Below are 21,837 nucleotides of genomic sequence, written 5' to 3'. Positions count from 1 at the left end.
TAATGCATCATATATAAACTGATCATACAGTATGTTTTGTATGTAAAATCCAAATCTACAAAGCAACTCATATCTATAGCTGTCAGATAAATGTCATGGTTGGATTAACAGTAATGTCCTTAGCAGAGCTTTCCTGGGTTCCCTTCAGTAAAAGTCATTCCTTTGAGTGGCATAGATCAAGGTGATTTACAGTGATGGAGAACTTCACATTCGTGTGATTTTCAGCTAGATTAAATAGCACAACTGTGCAGTCACTGGGTCAAAACATATTTCATGGTATGACTTGTTTGTGACAAATTGTCACATCAAGTCTATAAAATCTTTTTGCTGTAATCAGTACAGTCATACAATACATAATAGCCCAAGTAAATTTTATTTTCTGTATTTCATGGCATATAATGTAACATTTAGAGCCACAAAGTGCATTTTGTGCATACGATGTCTTTTGTGTTACACGAACATGTCAGAACTGCAACATGTGACACTTTGCAGCTAGTTCATCCTTTGAAAAGTATGTGTTCTAAATGTCAATCTGCTGTTCTTTTTTGTTTGAGTTGTAGCTTTGTATTGAATTGACTGTTCTGGTAGTATTTGACTCCAAACAGTGAAAAACTTGAATGATGCTCCATACAACATCAAATACTCACAATTATTGAGAACGGAGCAGAACCCTTTTGAACCACAATAGCCCTTACTTACTTCCAATGCCATTCATGCCACACACCAGTAGTTTACGTACACAAAACTTATATGGAACTTAACTACCTTATAAAAAACATATAGTCCAAGTATAAGTTTGTGCAAAACCTGAATGACAGCGGCTATAATCATAAGGGCAAAAATACACAATAACAGTTGATATAAAAAATCTATATTACAACAATTGTAATACTTGTTACATGTTTGAAATAAACTATGGAAAATATACAATTCAAATTTAAAAAAAACTATCTTACTGTCTGTTACATCAGTTTTCACAAGACTCACTGTCTTGGGGCGTCAAGTAGCTCAGTTGGTTGAGCATCTGCCCCATATGCAGAGGCCCCGGTTCGAGTCCTACATCGAACAGCCCTTTGCTGCATGTCATTCCCCCTCTCTCTGCCTCCCATTTCCTGTCTGCGACTATTCAATAGTCTGTACATAGAATACAGTTTGTGATCATACGTGTGCTCCTTCACCATATCATAACCATGTAAATCCATATTGTACCCCAATTTTTACCCCTCCTGACATGTTAGTTTTTATAAAGAATAAATAGCAATCGTACACTATTTTCTTTTCTCTGACTTGTTACAACACATCATCGCCCTACATTATCAGGAAATATAAAAATTGTTGTAATATTTGAAATGGCAATTCTTACTTGCGGCTAATCTCACCTTGATTCTAAACATCACATTAGTATGTGTACGCCATTCAGGCACTTAAAACATTTGATAAACAGTCCAACAATGTTTTTCACGCCTATGCAGAGGATTCGATTTGGAGTTGGGATGTGGTGTTGATTAGATCTCTGGGAAGACTTTCTCTGGCCTCTTGCATCTTCCTCCTGGCCCTTTGGAAGGCCTCTGACAGAGAAAAAAAATACTTAGTAAACAATATATACTCAAATATTTCTGTACATCTCCAGAACTTGAGGTACATGAAGTAGTTCTGAGTAAATGTCTTTACCAAGGATGGTGCAGACAGCTCCTTGTTGACTAAATCCTCCCAACTGGTCAAAAACTTTCTGCCTCCTTTTCTTCAACATGGTGGCATCAACAAATGACCTGACGCATACACAACATGGATACAATAAACCACACATTAAGCTACAGTACAGGAAATGATGATAAATGATGACATATTTAGCTGACTTTTGATATTAAATGCATTATCTTCTATATTAACAGATGGCCATATGAGCCCAATGTGGACAAAGTTTGTAAGAAATGTAGTAAGACAGTGGTTTGACTGCTAGGTTCAAAACTAAGATATGCATTTCCTCAAAAGCTGAATAATTCAAGAGTTTCAATTCAAGAGAAGAGTTTCACCTGATCTAGCGAAACTCTTAATGACCTGAATTTGGCTTCTGATGTTTACATCTTGCACCATGGGAAAAATTATAACAGTGTACAGTATGTTGTTCTGGTTGGGTAAGTTCACTGAATGATGTTGATGATATACATAGCTACTTCCCTACTAATTCACTGTGGTGCTGGAGAGTTGTGGGATATTGTAGATTAACTGTTGCAGTGAAAATAATATATACAATTGGCTATAGGACTCAATAATAAATCTTCACCATGCATATCCAGAGCACACCAACCTCAGAAATGTAGTGTTTTTTCCTTTCAATGCTGGGTTAATTTGATCATGACTTACCTGGCTTGCTGGATGCAGTGCAGATTAAAGGTGACACTTCCTGTGGTTTCAGTGCAAAAGCCAAAGCGACTCAGTCTGTCTCCCTAGACACATATAGAGGTACAAAGAGAGGTACAAAATTATTAAAATAAATAAACTTTCTTCAGTGTCATTATTGACTTAACATGTAAATAAACAGTACAGGTTCCAGGTTCAGAATAATCAACTGCAGCAGAATCTCCAGCTTTCTTTATGTTTTCTACTATTTTTGTCTTCACTTTCTACTACTGGAAGTGTATTCAGAAGTGTCCTCACCACCGGGTGACCCTATTTACTCAAACTCAGAAAAGGAAAAAATGAAAATGATGAGGTTAAATTGTACATATTCACACACCATCCCTTGAAAGCTTGCACGCAGTTTTGAGCCTACCTTGAACGTCCCTGGAATTCGAACGTAGCTTTGGTCTTCAAGCTCCGGAGAACCTCCAATAAAGAAGCGTCTTAGTGCAGACACTGTCCCCGTCTGAAGAGGTCTCCACGTATTACATGTTATTATATGTTTACCTGGTATATAAACACACACACACATACACACACACACACATACACACACACACACACACACACACACACACACACACACACACACACAATTTATGAAACATGTAAATACTTTGCTTTGTAAGTAAATTAGTCATTAGTTCGGCATCTACATTTCTAATCTCAACAGGAAACACTTGTGTCACTGAAAGAAACTGTAAAGATATACAATTTCTTTCAGTGACACAAATGTCTTCTTAAAAAAATTAAAAAAATAAATAAATAAAAATCCAAATTTAGAATGGAAAAGAATATCTTGTAAACTGAAACAACTGAGTGATTAATTGAGAAGTCAATTGATGGACAATTAATTGCAGCTACTTTGATAATTGAGTAATCATTAATTTAAATGTTTTTAAGCAAAAATGCCAAATATTATATATAATATAATAATAATATAATAATGGGACTTTTTCAATATTTTCTAGAAAAAAAAGATTAATTGATAATGAAAATAATTGTTCACTGCAGCCCTAATTTTAATCGCACAGCTTCAATATACACATCATACCAGGTATGGCAGGAAAAAGCAGATAGCCATAGCCTTCAGTTCGATAGCGTTGCCAGGTGTCCAGGGAAAGAACCTTGAAGTAGAGCACTGGCCACTGGGGAACTGATTCTGAAATAAGGAGAAAACTCATGTATCAGTCTAATCTTTCAAATGTTGCTACATATCATTCAAATAAACAAATTCACTAGCATTTTACATGCATAAAACACGTATAAATAATTTAAACACAACATACAATAGCTGATACTAACCCTCACTCTCTTTTTCGCACATGTAGAAAGCCTCAAAGTTGAAGGGGTAACTGAAGAAAGCTACGTTTTCCTGTCGGCAGAGAGAATGTTGATGGTTTGACAAATCTCAGTAGACATGCTCTGAGGTTGTTCACCATTTTCGTTTACAGTATACACACCTTCCCTAATGTTTTGGTTCGGCAGGTCTGGGTAACCCCTGAGAGAGACTGGAATGGCAAGCTGGACCAATCTTAAAACAAAAATAATACAAGTTGAAGTGGTAAACTGAATTTACTTTAGCTGACTTAAAAGGTCTCAACAACACCTAAGTATCACAATGTAAATAGTGCTATATACTGTATATGACTCACTGTTGGGCAGCTCCATGAAGAAGTGGATGTATAAGTTATCATATTCAAAACCTTTAGCTGAGACTGGGTAGAAAGAAGAATGAGATTTAATTGCCTGCTAATTTAGAAAGGTGAACTGTGAGCATAGCCTTCCTACTCACCTATCTCTCCATTCATCAGGTAACGCAGAATACCCACAGGAGGCTAGAGCAGAGACATCTGGTTAGTACAAAAGCCTTCTCAAGGCCAGTTGTTAATCTACCATTAATACTTGATTAGTCTTTTTCAAGCAAAAACACCAAACATTTGTTGGTTAGAGCATCTCAAATGTGAGGATTTCAGTTTCAGTTCTCAATGCAACTTCATGTTTAAATAAAGGATTTAATAATAATAATAATAATAATAATAATAATAATACTGGGCATTTTCCTTTTAAATGACTTACCATTTCAAAGTCTTGTCCAACGAGGCTATTAAGGTACTCCTTGTGCCTTACATACAGCTAGAAACATTGAAAAGTTGATGTGCTCATGTCATAATATATGTATCATTTGACTCCATAATCAATAATATGAACATGATCATTTAAAGCTATACTCTACAATTCTTCTCTGGTTCTGATGAAAAGGTGATGAAGATGAACTCACATCTTTGTACATGTTCTGCTCCCTGTCCTTTTCCTCTGTTTTCATGGACGTGGATACATTCTCCAGAGTAAGACGCCAAACTTCTCTCTTTTCCCCCTCTGTTAAAATCCTGCTCAACAGCACACACACCATATTGGTTTTCTTTTGATTAATCAAATATCATATATTTTATATTAAATGATAAAGATAGCTTTGCTTTCTTTGTTTCCACACAATCCATCCAGTATTTGTTGGTATATTTCAGTCTGGACCAAAGGGGTGGACTTTTAGCTGCTAATCTGGCATAGTACAGCTTTGACATTAAAAATTTCATATAGGTCATACACTTGTTTTTAAACATGTCAATATGACACAATATCAGTCAATGCTGTTGCATGTTTTGAACTTGCCTGTAAGGCTCTTTGCCTTTGTTGAAGTCAGGTTTTACAACAACTGTTCCGCTGCCATCTGATGTTATGGTTACCAGCAAACATTCATTTTCCTTCTGGCCCAGCCTGAGAGCAAATACATGGTGAGAAAATTACCACTGAACCATACAACATCCACAACATCAATTCGCATGGGCAGAAATAAAGACTGAACTGAACAGAAACTGGGTCTTCGTGGTTAGGGTCTGACCTTCCAGGGGAGCCCAGGTCTGCCATGATGTGCATGGTCTGCATAGCATTATTCACCACATGACTGCTTTTCACAAACTCCTCTGTGGGCTCCCAGTTGATGATTTTTGACTTTGGGATATTACAGTCCCTGCAAAATACACCAGACCATCATATTACATGACTGTTCATAACATTAAAAATTACAAGTCCCATCTTTGAGTATTAATAAGCATCATTTAGATGAAAGTTTCTTAAAGTTTCATAAACTGGTAAACAGAATACAATGGAAGACAGAAGAAGTTATCAGTCCATTAAAATGAGTGAGCTGGTGTTTCACCTACATGGTGCGTCTGTCCTGCCGCCTGTGTCTTATGCTGGCCATCCTTACAGCCAGGAAGGTGGGGCTGGATTTGGTTGTGGTCAATAAGTCAGTGGAGTGCTGCTTTCAGGATCAAAAACAAAATCTACTCACAAACACAGTAGCAGACAATAACTGTAGAATTTGTGGTTTCACAATAATTTTCACATAGAAAGACTATGTTGTGCAATACAATATGAGAAAAACTGTTTCCTCTTGTAGTTACAGCACTTACACTGAAGTATGGAGAGAAGTCGGGTTCACACCAAGTAGTCAGAGAAGGTAAACTTACCATAAAAGCTATAGCTGTCACAAATTCAAAGATGCAGACTTAAATGACAGAACACCCAACAGAATAAAATTGAATCTGTTTGTCAATGCCTTCAGGAAATGTCTCTCATCTCTACAAAGTGGTTTTGGATTAAGAAACCAAAGACAGATTAGGTTGACACCCCAAGAAATTTGCTTAATCACTGTGTCTGTAGTGGATCCCTTTTGAGCTTGACTTTTATCTTTTTGTATATGAAACTATAATGCTGTGTGAATTATTGGTAGACAGTGTGATGTAGGATGCAGCACAACCTACCAGTTGGTGGAGTGGAAGACAGTTGGTGTAGCGGTCATGATCAGTATATGTAAAAATCCTTTGATTTCGTTTGCCCTTTGCCCTGTTCAGGGCCTTGACTTCTGTGTGGTACTGCCGGTCCAGTGGGGTCTGACATGCTGACTCATTCTGGAACAACTCCATCTCATACTAGAACCACAGACAGAGAGACATGATGGCAAGGAGGTGGAGGAGGTGGTGTACACAAACAGAACACACAGAAATAAATCTAGATTTTAGCAAGGTAAAGTAAACTACAATTGGCAAAAAAATGCTTTAACTCTTGGCCGTAATAGTTGTTTTCTTTTTAATCTAAACCACTTTGAGCTACATGAAGGTGACCATTACAATTTGCTGTGGGTTGAGGAAACTAAAGGCATAAAGTCCTACCTGACTGAAGAGTTTCTCCTGCCAGCCCACCACCAGTTCCTCCTCATTATTACCTGGTGAGACAGTAACAGAAATATCAAGTTACTAAAATATGCTTGGAAGGAAAAATCCACCATAAAATATGTATGCATTTATAAATACAAGTTATACATGTCTGTTAGATTCTTGTACCCATTCTAGTGTCATAGTATATTTTACTTTCTGTGACCACCTGACAAAATAAAGACAATGTAACATAACTCCATGTTAGATATTCATATTTAACAGGAGAAATATTTCAAGGTCGATTTTACCTCTTTCTCATGACCACAACTCGTATCTGATCTCAGATTCTCCACCAAAAACAGCCCAAGGAGTCCATAATTCCCACAGCCAAGACATACTGTGCTTTGAGTAAAAGCTGCAACTTCTTTGAAACTGATCACTACTTGCTGTTAGTTACCAGTGGAGTGCCTACTGATTTGGTCATGGCTCTCTCACCTGACATTTAGTCATCAAGTCCTGACCAGTTTGAAAGTCAAGCAGGAAAATTACAATATTTACTTAAGATCAAATGCTAACACGTGCAACACAGGAGTACAGTACATTTAGAAAAACAATTTGTGGATTATGGGCAAACGTGAAACTGTCCAATAGTATTGTTCCAGTGGAAATATTCATTACGGTCCATCCATCTCCCAGCAGTAGAAGTAATATTACCTGTCTGGCCTTGTGAGGTGAGGGTTTCCAGTTCAATGGCTCCTCTGTCTTGCTGGGACAGAACTTCCTGCTGGAGGTGCTGGGAGAGGGCTGCTGTGGAGGTCACCCTCTGTATATGCACCCTGAAGTGAGGAAACAATTAGATACCGTGTTGAAATAACGCGTTCTGCGCCCATCCTTCTGAGTAATGTTAGCATACTGGAGTTTTGTAGCTAGGCTAAATGCTAATGTTACCTTTAGCTACTTACTTTATTCTCAAGTTTTTGACAGCATCCCGGGATCGATACACAGCTTCTCCGGTATCTGTGTTCCAACATTCTGCCATTAACGCTTAGCACGTAAACATAAAACGCTGTTGGTTTGAGGTTAGCTAGAGCTGGCACACAGCTAGTTTTATTAGCTTCTTCTTTTACGTACTCACAACAACATGCAGTTTGCTAGCCCACAGTGTTTACAAATGTAAAGTTAATGTTAATGTTGTAGGTTAAAGCAACAATGAGAAGCTAACAAGCTAACAGTTAAGCAAAAGGCACGGCAAATGGATAGTTGTCGTTGCCATAGAGATAATGGTAGTTCTTCTTCTTTTGTTTTTCAGGGGCAGACCTGCCACCTACTGAGCTGGAGTGGTAAATGGAGCAGTAGTTTGACGGGAAACCACAGAGCACAAAGATCAACTCTGCTAATGCTGTTTCTATATAGTTAACTAATCAAATACCTCCCAGTAAGACAGTCTATTGTAATGTTATGTTTTCCACACACACCCAGTAATTAACAATACACGCTTCTAACATCTGGGGCGGTAATGATGGCAATTTGTCATCCAATAAAAACGACGAAGAAGTCAAGGAGGAGGAGGATCCAGTGGCCAACATCTCGTAACCAATCACACCACCTGGCGGGTCCTGAGTTGTTGTGCTGACCTGTCACACTTTTGAAAAAATATTAAAACATTGCTAAAGTATGGCGTCGTTTGTGACTGAAGTACTCGCCAGCTCTGGCAAACTGGAGAAAGAGGATCTATCCAGTAAAATAAGCAAAATGTCGCGCAAGGTGGAAGACACAAAGGTAATTCGTTAGCTAGCATAGCAGTAGCTGCACAGAGTAAAGTTTGAACTAGCGTTAGCTGTTAGCGCTAACATTGACATATGAAACTTGGCTCATCCTCTGACTGACATTGGCTAGATTTTTACGGTTTTCTCTGAAATAACATTCATCTGTAAATGAACGTGAGCGACGTGATTAGCTAATACAAAGCGATCTCTCCAGCTAGTTTAAAGCGAGTTTAGTGCATTTTCGTTAGCAAGACTGTTAGCTGTTTGTTGTGCCATCTAACTAGCTACGTGGCTCCATTATATACAAACATTACACATGAGGGCACATTTGAAACATTAAGAAAGTAGCTTTACATTAGAAGAATTAGCGTGCATCCACTAGTTAAAAACGGCCCTCTCCTTAGCTGTATTAACAAAAAGGGAAACGTGATTACTAAAATTATTTATGCTGTCAGGCATTGGTTGGAGGACACAGGCTTATGTGTGTACAGCAGTAGAATTGCTCAAACGACTGATCGACCCGAAAACTGCCAATTTTAAAAATCTATCAATTATCAGTCATTACAATACAACATAAATGACCAACATTCTCTTAAATGTAAAGATTTACAGCAAGTGGAATATGTTTGATTGAATGCACTTATCTTTAAAGCTATTATTCAACAATTGTTTGTATTATGTTTACACTGTTGCTCCATAGACTGAACCAGCTATAATTTGCCATGCTTCAACTCAGGATAATGGACATTAGTTGAACACACACTTAATTGTACACAAACTGCAGAAAGTTTCAAACAAACAAACTGACAAATTCCCAATAAACTTTTTTATAGGAAGAAGTATGTGACATGATAAATAAGAGGTATGGTGACTTCTTACCAAGTCTTCAAGGATCTGAGGACCTAATGGTACAGGTTGATGATGTCTCCAAAGAAATGGATGTCCTTAAAAACTGCATTGAGAATGAGGTATGTATAAAACTGTTTATAAACTGTTTATAAACTGTTTTTAAATTAAAGTGATATTTAGTTATATAGTTTTTCTTGGGGTGGATTTACTACAGCAGTATCATAGTTTTAAACTGTTTGTTGTTTGTGTATGTGAACACAGGTGCAGCAGAATATCCATGTGGCTGTGGCTGAGTATGCAAAGCTGAAGCAGCAGCTGGAGAAAAATACCATCATCATAACAATGCTAGGACACCTAAAAGAGGTACACAATACGTACAATTCAAAGTCAAGTCAAATATAATGTTATAAATAGTGATCTGTAAATAGTGTCGATATGCCTTATGAACAAACTAAATTTATTTACAAAAATAAAATGGAAAAACTGACATACATCTTTAAAATCATGAGTGATAAATGTGACATTATAAACACAAAAAATGATTCTAATTTAATTTTTTATTATTATTTTAATCTCTTTCTTTAAGTAACTCATATTAAAAGTTTCCATCTGTGTTGTCCTGAAAAAAACAAATAGATAGGGTGTTTGTGTTACCATACATTAAATAAAAGTCTAGCTTTCAGAATTTATTAGCAGAGAAAAAGTGGTATTTTGCGCATCCATAATTTACATGTTTGAATGTTTCTTTTGGTGTCATTTCCTTTGTGGGGCTTAGTTTCACAATGCAATGGAGGAGTTCAGCAAAGCTTTACAGGAGAAGAAGTATGTTGATGCAGCCAACCAGCTGAAAAGGGTAAGAGCTGCTTACATCTTGTCCACACAACTTACCTCTACTCTGAACTAAGACTGGGCAATTAATCGAAAATTGACGTAAACTGAGCTAAAATCTTTCTCTTATCTTTCTCTGTGTATGGTAAATTTCTTCATACAGGCTGTCTTACACCTGAAAAAACCTTACTTAGCATTTTTTTGTGATACAATTACTTATCAAAAGCCCAAGTGAGCCTGGAAAGTGGCTTTAACTTGTTAGTGAATGTAACGAGAATATCAGAAAAATAGCAATAACAAGAAAAAGATGCCATGCTGGTGTGCCATAGGCATGATTTAGACAGACGAAACAAAGTTAAATCCAAATATTGTCAGAAAATAGGGCATCTACTGTAAGTACCATCACATTTTTAGAATTTTAGCATCTACTCGGTACCAAAGTATTGGTTCTCGTGACATCTCTAGTGTCCTGTGAAGTGACACCAGCAACACCCTTCCATTCAATCCTGTGAAAACACTGTCTCAGTCAAATGTGACAACCGAAAAATATGGCCAAATCACCTCCCGTGTGGACAAACATTTATACAGTTGAAATAAGCACCCTAAGTTCTGTCATAAAGATAGAGGAGAAATTCTGATGACATGATGAAATTTTACATGCATGCCTATTTAAAGTAACCTTGTTTCTTAATTGCATTTCAACATGCTGATTGATGGGTAATATATTTTTACAGGCTAAAGCCAGTGTGGATTCATTGAAGGGCTGGAAGACTTCCCAGCTGCCGCTGCTCAGTACTCTCACCTCTGAGCTGACAGTGCAGAGAGAAAACTTGATTTACCACCTAGGAGATGAATGGAAGCGCCTCGTCATCTGGAGATTGCCATCCTCAAAGGGTAAGACTTCCTCAGAAAAGTTGTTGAAATTTTTCATTATGTGTGTCAGGTATAATTCCATTTTATAAGATGGTCTTTGACTTTCAAAAACATACTTTCGAAAACACGACTGCAAACATATCTGAATGAATTGCATTAGCAGTAGCTGCTGGATTTGTACCACCAGAGCCTGCAGGTGTGAAGTCCTTCCTGAAGGTGGAGCTGAACCTGAGCCATCCTTGCAGTAAGGATGGTGAACCGAATCCACCTGCTTTGTTGTGCTGTGTCCTGCAAGCGTTGGCCATCCAGGGAGACCTTCAGCACAAGATCAAACTCTTCAGTAAGAACAAGCAACACCGATCGCTGTTAAATATGCAGTACTTTAACGATCAACTAAAAAAGTAATTTCATAGCTTCCAGAGACTTTATTTCTGTTAATTTGATATTCTCAGCACAGTAGAGACTACAACATATCAATTTAGCCCTAAAGCACAGTCTATCCAAGTTCAAAACCTGCTCAGTTCAAGTTTATGTTCCGTTGTTTCTGTCACTCAGGTCAAGTACTGTTGAAGAACATGTTGAAGCCGTTGGTGATGTACCCGTCACTGTCAGTGAGGGTAACAGAGCAGCAGGATGAGGGAACTATCCTGGCCTTACAGTGTTTGGAGGAGAGCCACGAGGAGCGATCCACTCCTTCACAGGTCTACAGCAAACTGCTCCTGGTGCTCAAGACACTGCACTCACACCTGCTAGGTACAGTATTGCTGGCCCATATAGAAATGATATATCATGCTTTAAGGTTTTTAAGTGTTACTGTGTTTTACATGCCGACTTCATGATTCATGAGTCTATGTGTAATTTAGGTTTCGCATTCCATTCGAACAGTAGAAACCAAAAAGTCAGCAGGTGGACAAGTTTGAACTACAAAGTAGTGATAGTCTGAGTATGAGATGTAAACAGCATCCATCACATGTAATCCCCATGCTTAACTCAGACTCTCTATTTGTGAAGTATTACATGATGAGCTTGTGAAAGGCAAATCACACATGTTATTTTCCAGATGTGTCCATTGGTGATAAAAAGCTTGCAGCTGTCTTGGGGGAGCTGATTTGGGAGGAAATTTCCCAGTGCATCATCCATGAGTGTCTGCTGTATTCCATCCCCACCAACAGCAGTCAGCTGGAGAAATACAACACTGTATGGACCTAACATCAGTTTGTATTGTATAAGGATATTGTAGCACATACAGAAAATATATGTTACCTGTTCACTTTTGTGAGCAATTCTTAAGGCTCACAGACACAATTGTATCTTTGTCTTGCTGTTCTATGATGTTATTTTAGTCTGTGTAACAGAAGTGTCTATATACTTGTACCTATATTTAAGGTGATCAAAGAAACTGAGGAGTTTGAGAAGTCTCTGAAGGAGATGGAGTATCTGCAGGGTGATTCCACAGACCTACTCAAATATGCCAGGGATGTCAACTGTCACTTTGCCAGCAAGAAGTGCAAGGATGTTATCGTGGCAGCCCGCAAACTCATGACTTCCAAGATGCACAACACTGTCAAAGTACGTGTGAGCTTGGGCTAAGTGTCTGGATGAATATACTGGAGACTAGTGATTGATTCAATTGCCATGAACTAAAATGGATAAAGAAATATTAAGCATGCATAAGTTTGGCTGTTTTTCAGTAAAAAAAAAAAAAAAAAAGTTTTAATAACAAAAATTTGCTAGTTGAAGGAGAAGACATTTGTTTCACTTGTAAAAGTGAACCATGAAATAGGCAGAGTGTAAGCAGAATGTAAATGTATATTTGATTAATCATTTTGCTTCATCCCTAGAATACCTGACCTGAGACCTGAATAGATATATCCAGTACAACAGCACCATTAGATCATGGCTGTAAAAAAGTACAATGAAATTGAAATAAATATTTCTCTGACTCTGTCACATAAAGAATGGTACTCTATAAATCTGACAATATTGTATTAGACTACACTATGTCCAGTTTTACATGATGTTTGTCCCGAAATCTCCAGATGTGGATTTTTATTTGTCTTCATATCTAAATGCCTTAATTATTTATTTAGTTTTCAATCTCCCTCCGTTAGATCACACCAGACTCCAAGCTGCATCTCCCCAAGCTGCCTGCTCCAAGTTCAGAGGTGAAGGTGAAGCAAGAGACCACAAACGAGATAATAATGGAGAACACAAAGCAGCTGTCTGCATGGAGTCTTTGTCTACCAGCCTGTCGCATCAGTGAGTCCGTGCAGCAGCTGATGGAGCTAACACTCAACACCCTGTGTGAGGCCGTTGGAAGCTCCACACAATGGTATGTTAGATTGATCAAAGACCTCACTGTCTATTGTCCTGACCTATGTATAAGTTTAATGTGCCTGGCAGCACAATGTAATAGTTCAACAGAAAAACCAAGACTTCCCTGACAGTAATGATTTAGCAGGATTTATGATTATTTAATTTAATAAATGTTTTGTTCTTACAAAGAGTGTTTGGTTCACAGCACTGTTGAGCTATCATTAAAACACTGTGAAGCTAGTTAAGTCAGTATAGTTGCAGTCTGCTGTCAGGAGTAGGGCAATGACCTACATATTAACAGCAATAGATAAAAAACAATTACAGTCAATTAAACAGCCTATTGCCATCAAATCATCAAATGCCATCATCATACACAATAGATAGATAATAAAAATCTGTCATACTCATGCCCACAAGGCTTCAGCGCCGAATAAGAGTTGTTAAAAGTAACACATTTTTCTGTTCTATTCAGTGCATTGCAGCTCTTCTTCACTGTGAGAAACATTTTCCAGCTGTTCTATGATGTTGTACCAACATATCACAAGTAAGAATGTTTCCATCACATGGCATAGCAGACCAAACAAGCACATTTCACCTGAAGGTGTAAAAAGTTTTTTTTTCTTGTTTCTCTGCTACTCCATTCAGGGAGAACCTGCTCAAGTTCCCCCACCTAGCTGCCATTCAGCACAACAACTGCATGTACCTGGCCCACCACCTGCTCACCCTAGGACACCATTTCAGAGCCCACTTGCCACAGCCCCTCAGTGAGGGCGTTGCAACATTTGTTGACATGGTGCCCGGATTCAGGAAACTAGGTAAACAAACATTTCTATTACTGTCAGCCACATTGCTATGAAATTTGGTACTGAATTTTGTGGTCGCCAGAATCTGATTCCTAATCATTTTGGTGAGCAACACTTTTGTTTAGGACAGGGTATCTTCAAAACTGCTTGCTTGGTTTCATTAAAATATTTGTAGACATTCATGTTCTGCACATTTTCCTTTAGGTGCCCAGTGCTTCTTAGCACAGATGAATGTTCAGAGAGCTGAACTGTTGGAGAGGCTTTCCACCGCTCACAACTTCTGCAACCTGGATGATGAAGATAATTACATTGCAGCTAGCAAAGCAGTAAGACAGGTGAGAGGAAATGAGTTATAATAATATTGTAATAATGAGTGTGTGTCAGAAATATGGTGATTCAATTATAGATTTTTGTGTTGTAATGTATTACACTCCATTACATATCTCACCAAGACTTTATTGTTCATTCATGCACTGCAGGTCATTCATCAGTTGAAACAGTTGGGTACAGTATGGCAGGACGTCCTACCAGTCAGCATCTATTGTAAAGCCATGGGCAACCTCCTCAACACTGCCATCTCAGAAGTCATTGCTAAAATCATGATGCTAGAGGTTTGTCTTTTTTTTCCATCACAGTGTCTCTATGTAAATGTCTTATACCAATGCAGAGGTTTTACTGCGATAAAACGAACATAACAAAAAATATAAAAACTGGGAATCCTTAAAAAGTATTTTACAAATGTTGCAAATTTATACCATTTTAGTCATAAATGAGGAGTCATCCAATATTCCAATAGTTAAATGTCATCCAAGCCCTCAAATGAACAATGTGATCATGGGCAAAAACTCTGAAACAATTGCGGGGCCCAACTGGCTGAAGAGATGTCTCTGTAAATTCTAACAAAAAAGCTGGACTTGATTGTCCACAGGATATTTCCTCTGAGGATGGGGAGCACTTACACACTCTGTGCCAAACCATCATCGAGGAAGGGCCGCTGGTCTTCATCCCTCTGGCTGAGGAAAACAAAAACAAGAAATATCAGGAGGAAGTGCCTCTCTATGTGAAGAAGTGGAGTACCTTCAAGGAGCTGGTCATCGTGCTGCGGGCCAACCTGCAGGAGATTGTCGATAGGTAAGAGAAAACTTGACGGTAGATAAAACTATAAACTAAATAAAACATAGTTTCAGGTATTTTAAGGTGTTAAAGTCTTAAAAGATTTTCACGATTTGTAACACAGGCTTTTATAAATTTGCTGTCTCCAAGACAAAGCTAAGTTACTAGGTCATTTTCTCAGACTTTACAAAGCTCGACCAGAGCCACAGAAGACTTTACATAAGCGTTTTCACATGCTTAGTAGTTTTCCTCATGACAAGTAAACTGACCTTTTCGTGTAAAATTGATGGAGTGCTCCTTTATCATTGACAGAAGGGCCTCTGGGTAAAGTCATACTGTTTTTTTCATGGATGTGTCGGACCGGCTGATTTGCCCATGATTCCTCTCCACAGGTGGGCTGATGGTAAAGGTCCGCTGGCGTTGGAGTTCTCCAGTTCGGAGGTGAAGAATCTGATCCGAGCCTTGTTCCAGAACACGGAGAGGAGAGCTGTGGCTCTGACCAAAATCAAATAGATACTTGGACCACCGAGGAGATACACAGCACTTTTTCCTCTCTGGAAAATATGATTCATGTCTTTATTCATTTCCATTTTCTGTCATGTCTATTAAATATATACACTTACATGTATGTAGATTGAACAGTTTGTCACAGAGGAATGTTTGTCCTTTCTGGGGGTATAAGCTGGTTGTAATCAATCTGTGGGATGTGTTTCTTCTCAGCATTCAGACTGCAATTAGTCCTACAGAGATTACACGAAGGCTTCTTAACATCAGCATCCTGCAGACTCAGTCGTATAGCTTTGGGGGTTTACTATGACAAAGCCAACTGAGGTTGTGTAACCAGTGGCTCGCCATCTGTTGACACGTGATGTTGTATCCACGGTTAACTTTGCTGTAACTTGGTTGAACTTCACCCGTGGCTTGTTTCAGACGTCTCCACTTGTCTGTACTGCTGTCATTTCAGAAGAGAGTTTGTCAAGTGATGTTTGTTCAAACCTTAATGCCTCTAAATGAACATTTAGTTCTAACAAAGACACCCTGGACCTTGCATCTCTGGTTAAAATTTTTCTTGTACAAGCCATTAAACTGAACTCTTAACATACTGTATTTATTTGCGCAAATAAACCAAAACACTTTTCTTAACTTTGTTTTTTAATGAATATCATGATGATCTTGGTGCCACTACATAAAAGAAATTGCAACTGCTTATGTTGTCAGCCAGGAAATTGCTTGGGGCTGGGGGTGTCCTTGTTCTAGTGTCATGCTTTATGTAGCATATATGAAAGTGATTCTTCTCACCTAACACTTGATGTTTAAATTTAACTAATAATCTGACCTGATATAATATTCGTCCACTGACAAAGCTGCCGCAGCCACGTGGTGTGATGGGTTGAACATTGTCAGTATGTGCACTGTGAATGACGCGGAGGGAGGAGACAAACAGCTGGACAGTCGCACAGTAGCTCTTCGCTCACTCTGCGTCTCTTTCTTCATCTGATCTAACCTGACTTCAACATTCTGGCAGCAGCTGTATTTATCTTAAGGTATGCTTTGCAGAGGTATGTGATTATTTTCCCCTTTTTGTGATGAACTTTTCAGTGGATCTATTGTAATCTGGTAGCAATCAGAAAAAAACTTACTCGACATTTTGTATTTGTAAAATTAAAAGGAGGATTTTTGAATAACAATTTTAGGTTTGTAATTAACCATTATCTTCATTATCAATCAATGCCAATTATTTTTTCAATTAATTGATAAATTTTTTCGTGTATAAAATCACAATTTCCTACGGTGACACAATCAAATGTCTTTATTATGTCTGACTGTAAGTAAAAAATATTAAGTTTACTATAATATATAACAGGGAAAGCAACAAATTGTCACAATGGAGAAGCAGAAACCAGAGAACAGAATGATTATATGATTATAAAAATTGTTGGTGATTAACTTTCCCTTGATCAACTAATCGATGAATTGACCACTCACTTCAGCTCACTTTAATTTGCATGATGTTTCCTGTAAAGAACTAATTTGGTACTAATTAAACTGTTCAATTGGGACACTTAAACTAAAAATAGTACAGCATCACTCAGATTCAGAATAGAAAATGATGTAACTGACTCAACTTCCTTCTCTACTTTTTAATGACTTGCGATAGAGGACCAATTGTTTTTTGTTTTGCTTTTTGAAGACAGATTCCCTCAAAGTAAAATTTGATAAGTGTGATTGGCTCCACACAGATGGGTCATGGTCAGGATTCAGAGATGTGTTCATATTTTGTGTGTCTGTTATGAGTAAACACAGCATTTTTGCAAGAGAGAAGTGAATTTACAACAGTTCATTTGGCCCCATCTGGACAATACTACTTCTAAGCCCTCTGGGGCAGTCAGTAATCTTTTGAAATCCATCATGTTCCTTGGTGTTTCTCAGATTAATTTTGAGGATTAGTGATAATCCCTTCATGTGTAATAAATTGCAGCAGTGCTGAGACACTGATGAGCCCACTTCAGACAAATGAAACCACATGCTGATGAGGAAGTAAAGCAACGTTTGCTTTTGGCACACCATCAGATCTACAGACGTATATGAGGGATCTCAATGATTTTCTTCTTGGAAGAGCAGCAGAATATAAACGTGTGTGTCAGCAAAATGAAAACAGAAAATTTAATATACATGTTGCATTGAATTACATTTTCAAAGCTTCTAAAGTGCCTTTATCAATGGCACACAGATTTTTTCATTTCTGCAAACACTTATTGAAGTATTGAAGTATTGCAATTAGTTGTTTAGGTCATGTAACTGTAGCTGCTTTCGATCTCAATTTAATGTTGTTGCCCAAACAGAAACAAAGCTGGAAGAGTGATCAGCGCCTTGAAGACCTCAGCAATGAGCACCACTGTGATGTGCAGCAGAGAGACGCTACAAAACGTTCAGTACAACAGCCACATCAGGAGCCCCGTCAAGATCGAGCCTCGCAGGAACTCCATTCCCCCAACGCAGACTCTCACTGCTAAACATCTGCTGGCATACCTGCCCAGACCACAGCCAGAGTCAATACGTTACACTCCTTACACTTTTAAGGTACCACTTTCTATATTAATCTCTGTAAGCCACCACTAATACTGTACAGTTGTCCAGCCTGTATTGTGCCAAAATTTGCATCCCATTTCAAATGCAACTCCCCTGGTACTGAGTCATGCTTAATTTCATAACAGAGAGGAAAAAAGATTTGTTGTTTTTTCTAACGGCTAGCTTTATAATTTGTAAATCAACTCTTAAAAAATTTATCATATAGTTGCCATAAGTGAAAGTACACCACTGTAAGTTTCCTACTTATTTGTTGCCTGTATTAAAAGGTATATTGCCTGCTAATCCCATGAAAAAGACCAACACCAACAATGTGTCAGTCCAAGTTCTCTACTCTGTCTGTATCAAGTACAAAACAGAACAAAACAGATGGGCACTGTAGTTTTTAGCAAATGTTACTCAAATGGGAGGAAATTGTGCATTTTCTGAGGACTATTTTCACCTGCGGATTAATACACAGAGTCAAAATGGTCATGTTGATGGTAATGACAGAACCTCTCATCCAGTGCAATGGTGTTGTGTTCTGTAAAGTGTATGGTTATTTATGGTTTCATATATTTTGTGAAGATTGTGCATTGTTGTCTTTCATTTCAGGCTGCAGCTAAATCCACTGTTGCTTCCATGATGATTCCAAAAAGAGCCTCTCTTATCCACAACTTGAGCTATGCTAACTGCTCGTCACTCCTACCATCCCAGGAGGCCTCTCCCTTCCAGACCCAGAGTCTCTGGAGTCAGTCCTCTCAGGCTCTGACTTTGGATAGGCAAGATTCCCCCCAACAGCACACTATCCAAGCAGCTCCTCTGGAACCAGTAGAAGAGACCCCAAAGCCTCAGCGTTTGCATTGCAGAAGACACCTCAAGCGCTTTAGCTCCAGATGGCAATCGAGGGGCTCCACTGGCAGCGTAAATGTTCCAGTGTCTGCAATAGAGAGGCAACATGGTGCAAAGAGCCACAAGAAGCGTTGTAAGCTGCTGGGTGATGAGCACTCATTGCATGTCATTGCCAGCAATCAGCGGCAGCGTTACGTCACCAAGGACGGCAAGTGCAGGGTCAATCTGGGACCTATTGAAGACAAGAGTCGCTTTATCTCAGATATTTTCACCACATTAGTGGACCTCAAGTATCGCTGGTTCCTTCTTGTCTTCACTATGTGCTACATTCTCACATGGGTGGCCTTTGGTGGAATCTACTTTTTAGGTGCCTGGTTGCGTGGCGACATTGCACATCTTAATGACATACAATGGCAGGCGTGCTACCAAAATGTAGACGGTTTCCTATCAGCTCTGCTGCTGTCATTGGAGAGCCAGAGGACAATTGGGTATGGCTCTAGGATGGTGACAGCTAACTGCCCTGAGGGTACGGTGGTCCTGATGGTCCAGTCCATCCTTGGCTCCATTATCGACGCACTTATGGTGGGCTGCATGTTTGTTAAAATCTCCCGGCCACAGCAGAGGGCCCAGACGTTGATCTTCAGCAAGCACTGTGTCATATGTGAGCGTGATGAGAAGTTGTGCATGCTCTTCCGCATCGGGGATCTGAGAGAGAGCCACATGGTGGACGCCAAGATCCGAGCTAAACTGATCAAGTCCAGGCAGACCAAGGAGGGGGAGTTCATCCCACTGGAGCAGTCAGAGATCAATCTGGGCTATGACACCGGGGGAGACAGGCTGCTCCTGGTGGAACCCCAGACCATTACCCACGTCATCAATGAAAGCAGCCCCTTCTGGGAGGTTGGGGCTGAGCGCCTGAAGAGGGAAACCTTTGAGATCATTGTCATCCTGGAGGGCATCGTGGAAGCGTCAGGTTTGTAGAACTACTAGATCAACTAAGATCATGTCCATAGTGAAGCAGTTGCATTTAAAAACATTATGATTTTCTACCTGTAAAGAAGATTTGTCAAAGAGGTGTGGATGAATGGAAAGACCATCTGTTTTATCTACTCTGACTCTCTCTGATCACTTATTTTGTGTTTTAGCTTCCCTGAAGACACAACAAATCTGCTGCCTTTGTTTCTGCATAATTTTAAAGTTTTGATTTGATTGTGGGTCTTCATGCTTACTTGGATCTCAGGCAAAAAAGGAGAATGCCTTTGGTGTAGTGAGATTTGAGCCTCTGTCTTTGCAATGCCTGATTTGTACTCTGTATTCTAAGCAATCACTTGGAAATTTAATGGCAGCCGAAGGAGTCTTAACACTGCTGCTAAGCTGAAAACAACTGAGGGGCTTTTACACAGTGATTGGTTGTGGCCTCCAGTGTTTCCAGTGTAAACATTTTAATAGTGTAGACCAATTTAAGCAGGACATAATTATATTGGTATGTAACATCATAAACAAAACAAAATTGGTCTTAGAGCATCTAAACTTGCTATATTAATTATATGGGTATGTGATGAGATTGTATTTTGTGGATAGCAGCAGCCTCTAGCATATGGTACAAGTTGTGTGCAGGATCTGTTATAGACAGTAGCCGTGGTGGCAGCAGAGTTGCACCCCGCTGTTACTTTTAAGATACAGCACACCAATAGCTCTGAGCAACAGACTTGGAAAGAAAGTATCTTAAATCAGTGTTTTAATTAACTCTGCTAAACAAAACCACTGTTTTATTGAGAAATCAAATGTATTTTCAAAACAGTCGTCATAAAATGCTACATAGCAGTATATACAGTATGTCCTGAGGCAAATGCTCTTCTGAAATTATTTGTCAGCTCTTCATCTAAGAAAGTGACATTTACCAGATTCCCTGATGACTTGTGTTGCAGGTATGACATGCCAGGCAAGGACTTCCTACACAGAGGATGAGATCCTGTGGGGTCACCGATTTGAGTCATGCATTTCCTTGGAGAAAGGGGCATTTCGTGTGGACTACAGTGCATTTGACAAAACCTTTGAGGTACAAATGTCCTTACTGAGCGCAAAAGACAGGAGCTCAGCAAAGGAATAAGACGCTTTGTTTTAGAAAATGTTGGCTAAACAAACAGTTGTTGTGTCTGCACATTAATATTGCATATAATATTGCATTTAGTGATATTCCCTGATAAACCATAACAATCATCCTTCATTAATATAAATTTCAGGGTAGGCATACTTTCTGTTTTTCATTTGTTTGTGTATAAAGTTTGCTCTATGTTTTTATATATTCCATTAAATCTACGTTACATTATGAGATGTTTTATGTTGTGTGTAAATCATTTTTCAAAAATAAAAATAAACATCCTGCTAAACCCAATTGTCTGTGGTCTTTTCTGAGCAGTTGAAAAAGTACTGTGGTAAAATAAAATTGACTCCAAGGTCCACTTATTAACTTTTTGTGAACCTTTCAACTCTAAACAGTTTGTTCAGTGAGTGGTTACTGGTTATGTTGTCACCATGTAACATGGTCCTGTCAGGTACCATCAACAAAATGTGCATGAAGTATCAACATTTGAAGTGCTCATTATAAAGCAGAATGACCCCTGTCAGTGTCTTATCATTACATAACTTTATGGTCTGTTGCAATGTCTTAAGTTTATTTATCACATTTTATCAGATGATTTCATCATATATATTGTATAGAAAACCATAATCTGCAAAGTAACAAACTAAAGC

General features: G+C 38.6%; 3 protein-coding genes across 5 annotated transcripts; 2 read left to right on the top strand and 1 right to left on the bottom strand.

Annotated features, from left to right (window-relative positions):
- Positions 1-354: 354 nt before the first annotated feature.
- On the bottom strand, positions 355-7,887 carry mks1 (MKS transition zone complex subunit 1). Of its 2 annotated transcripts, none has more exons than XM_056397843.1 (18): positions 7,580-7,887; positions 7,332-7,453; positions 6,633-6,685; positions 6,225-6,392; positions 5,622-5,722; positions 5,300-5,428; positions 5,071-5,175; positions 4,682-4,790; positions 4,480-4,536; positions 4,196-4,238; positions 4,056-4,118; positions 3,864-3,934; positions 3,706-3,775; positions 3,455-3,562; positions 2,774-2,907; positions 2,365-2,447; positions 1,672-1,769; positions 355-1,568 (listed from the first exon to the last, which is right to left on the bottom strand). In XM_056397843.1, the coding sequence occupies exons 1-18, from the start codon at positions 7,654-7,656 to the stop codon at positions 1,465-1,467; spliced, it is 1,695 nt and encodes a 564-aa protein (XP_056253818.1). In that variant the 5' UTR covers positions 7,657-7,887; the 3' UTR covers positions 355-1,464. The 2 variants fall into 2 exon arrangements, with proteins under 2 accessions (XP_056253818.1, XP_056253819.1); XM_056397844.1 differs by having other exon boundaries at positions 5,622-5,719.
- A 317-nt stretch (positions 7,888-8,204) lies between these two features.
- Positions 8,205-16,308, top strand: zw10 (zw10 kinetochore protein). Of its 2 annotated transcripts, none has more exons than XM_056397842.1 (16): positions 8,205-8,396; positions 9,217-9,351; positions 9,494-9,595; positions 10,008-10,085; positions 10,795-10,954; positions 11,121-11,273; positions 11,489-11,686; positions 11,994-12,130; positions 12,320-12,502; positions 13,045-13,265; positions 13,722-13,793; positions 13,895-14,064; positions 14,257-14,387; positions 14,532-14,663; positions 14,981-15,183; positions 15,558-16,308. In XM_056397842.1, the coding sequence occupies exons 1-16, from the start codon at positions 8,292-8,294 to the stop codon at positions 15,676-15,678; spliced, it is 2,301 nt and encodes a 766-aa protein (XP_056253817.1). In that variant the 5' UTR covers positions 8,205-8,291; the 3' UTR covers positions 15,679-16,308. The 2 variants fall into 2 exon arrangements, with proteins under 2 accessions (XP_056253817.1, XP_056253816.1); XM_056397841.1 differs by having other exon boundaries at positions 11,097-11,273.
- A 1,716-nt stretch (positions 16,309-18,024) lies between these two features.
- On the top strand, positions 18,025-21,208 carry LOC130182797 (G protein-activated inward rectifier potassium channel 3-like). The gene is given in 3 exon segments (XM_056397946.1): positions 18,025-18,246; positions 18,847-20,056; positions 21,012-21,208. Coding segments are annotated over 3 exon segments (1,602 nt in total). The 5' UTR covers positions 18,025-18,051.
- Positions 21,209-21,837: the final 629 nt, after the last annotated feature.

This window comes from Seriola aureovittata, chromosome 15 (assembly GCF_021018895.1).
Source record: "Seriola aureovittata isolate HTS-2021-v1 ecotype China chromosome 15, ASM2101889v1, whole genome shotgun sequence".
Taxonomy (NCBI): Eukaryota; Metazoa; Chordata; class Actinopteri; order Carangiformes; family Carangidae; genus Seriola; species Seriola aureovittata.
Note: the sequence above shows the minus strand (reverse complement) of the source record. Positions and strands in the feature narration are given on the sequence as shown.

Coding starts and splice junctions, on each gene's coding strand:
- mks1 (XM_056397843.1), bottom strand. CDS start 7,656: ATGGCAGAATGTTGGAACACAGATACCGGAGAAGCTGTGTATCGATCC. Junction 4,791..5,070: donor AAAGGCAAAGAGCCTTACAG/GCAAGTTCAAAA, acceptor GCTGTTGAGCAG/GATTTTAACAGAGGGGGAAA. Junction 3,563..3,705: donor GTGCGAAAAAGAGAGTGAGG/GTTAGTATCAGC, acceptor TCCTTATTTCAG/AATCAGTTCCCCAGTGGCCA.
- zw10 (XM_056397841.1), top strand. CDS start 8,292: ATGGCGTCGTTTGTGACTGAAGTACTCGCCAGCTCTGGCAAACTGGAG. Junction 10,955..11,096: donor GAGATTGCCATCCTCAAAGG/GTAAGACTTCCT, acceptor TTGCATTAGCAG/TAGCTGCTGGATTTGTACCA. Junction 15,184..15,557: donor CTGCAGGAGATTGTCGATAG/GTAAGAGAAAAC, acceptor TCCTCTCCACAG/GTGGGCTGATGGTAAAGGTC.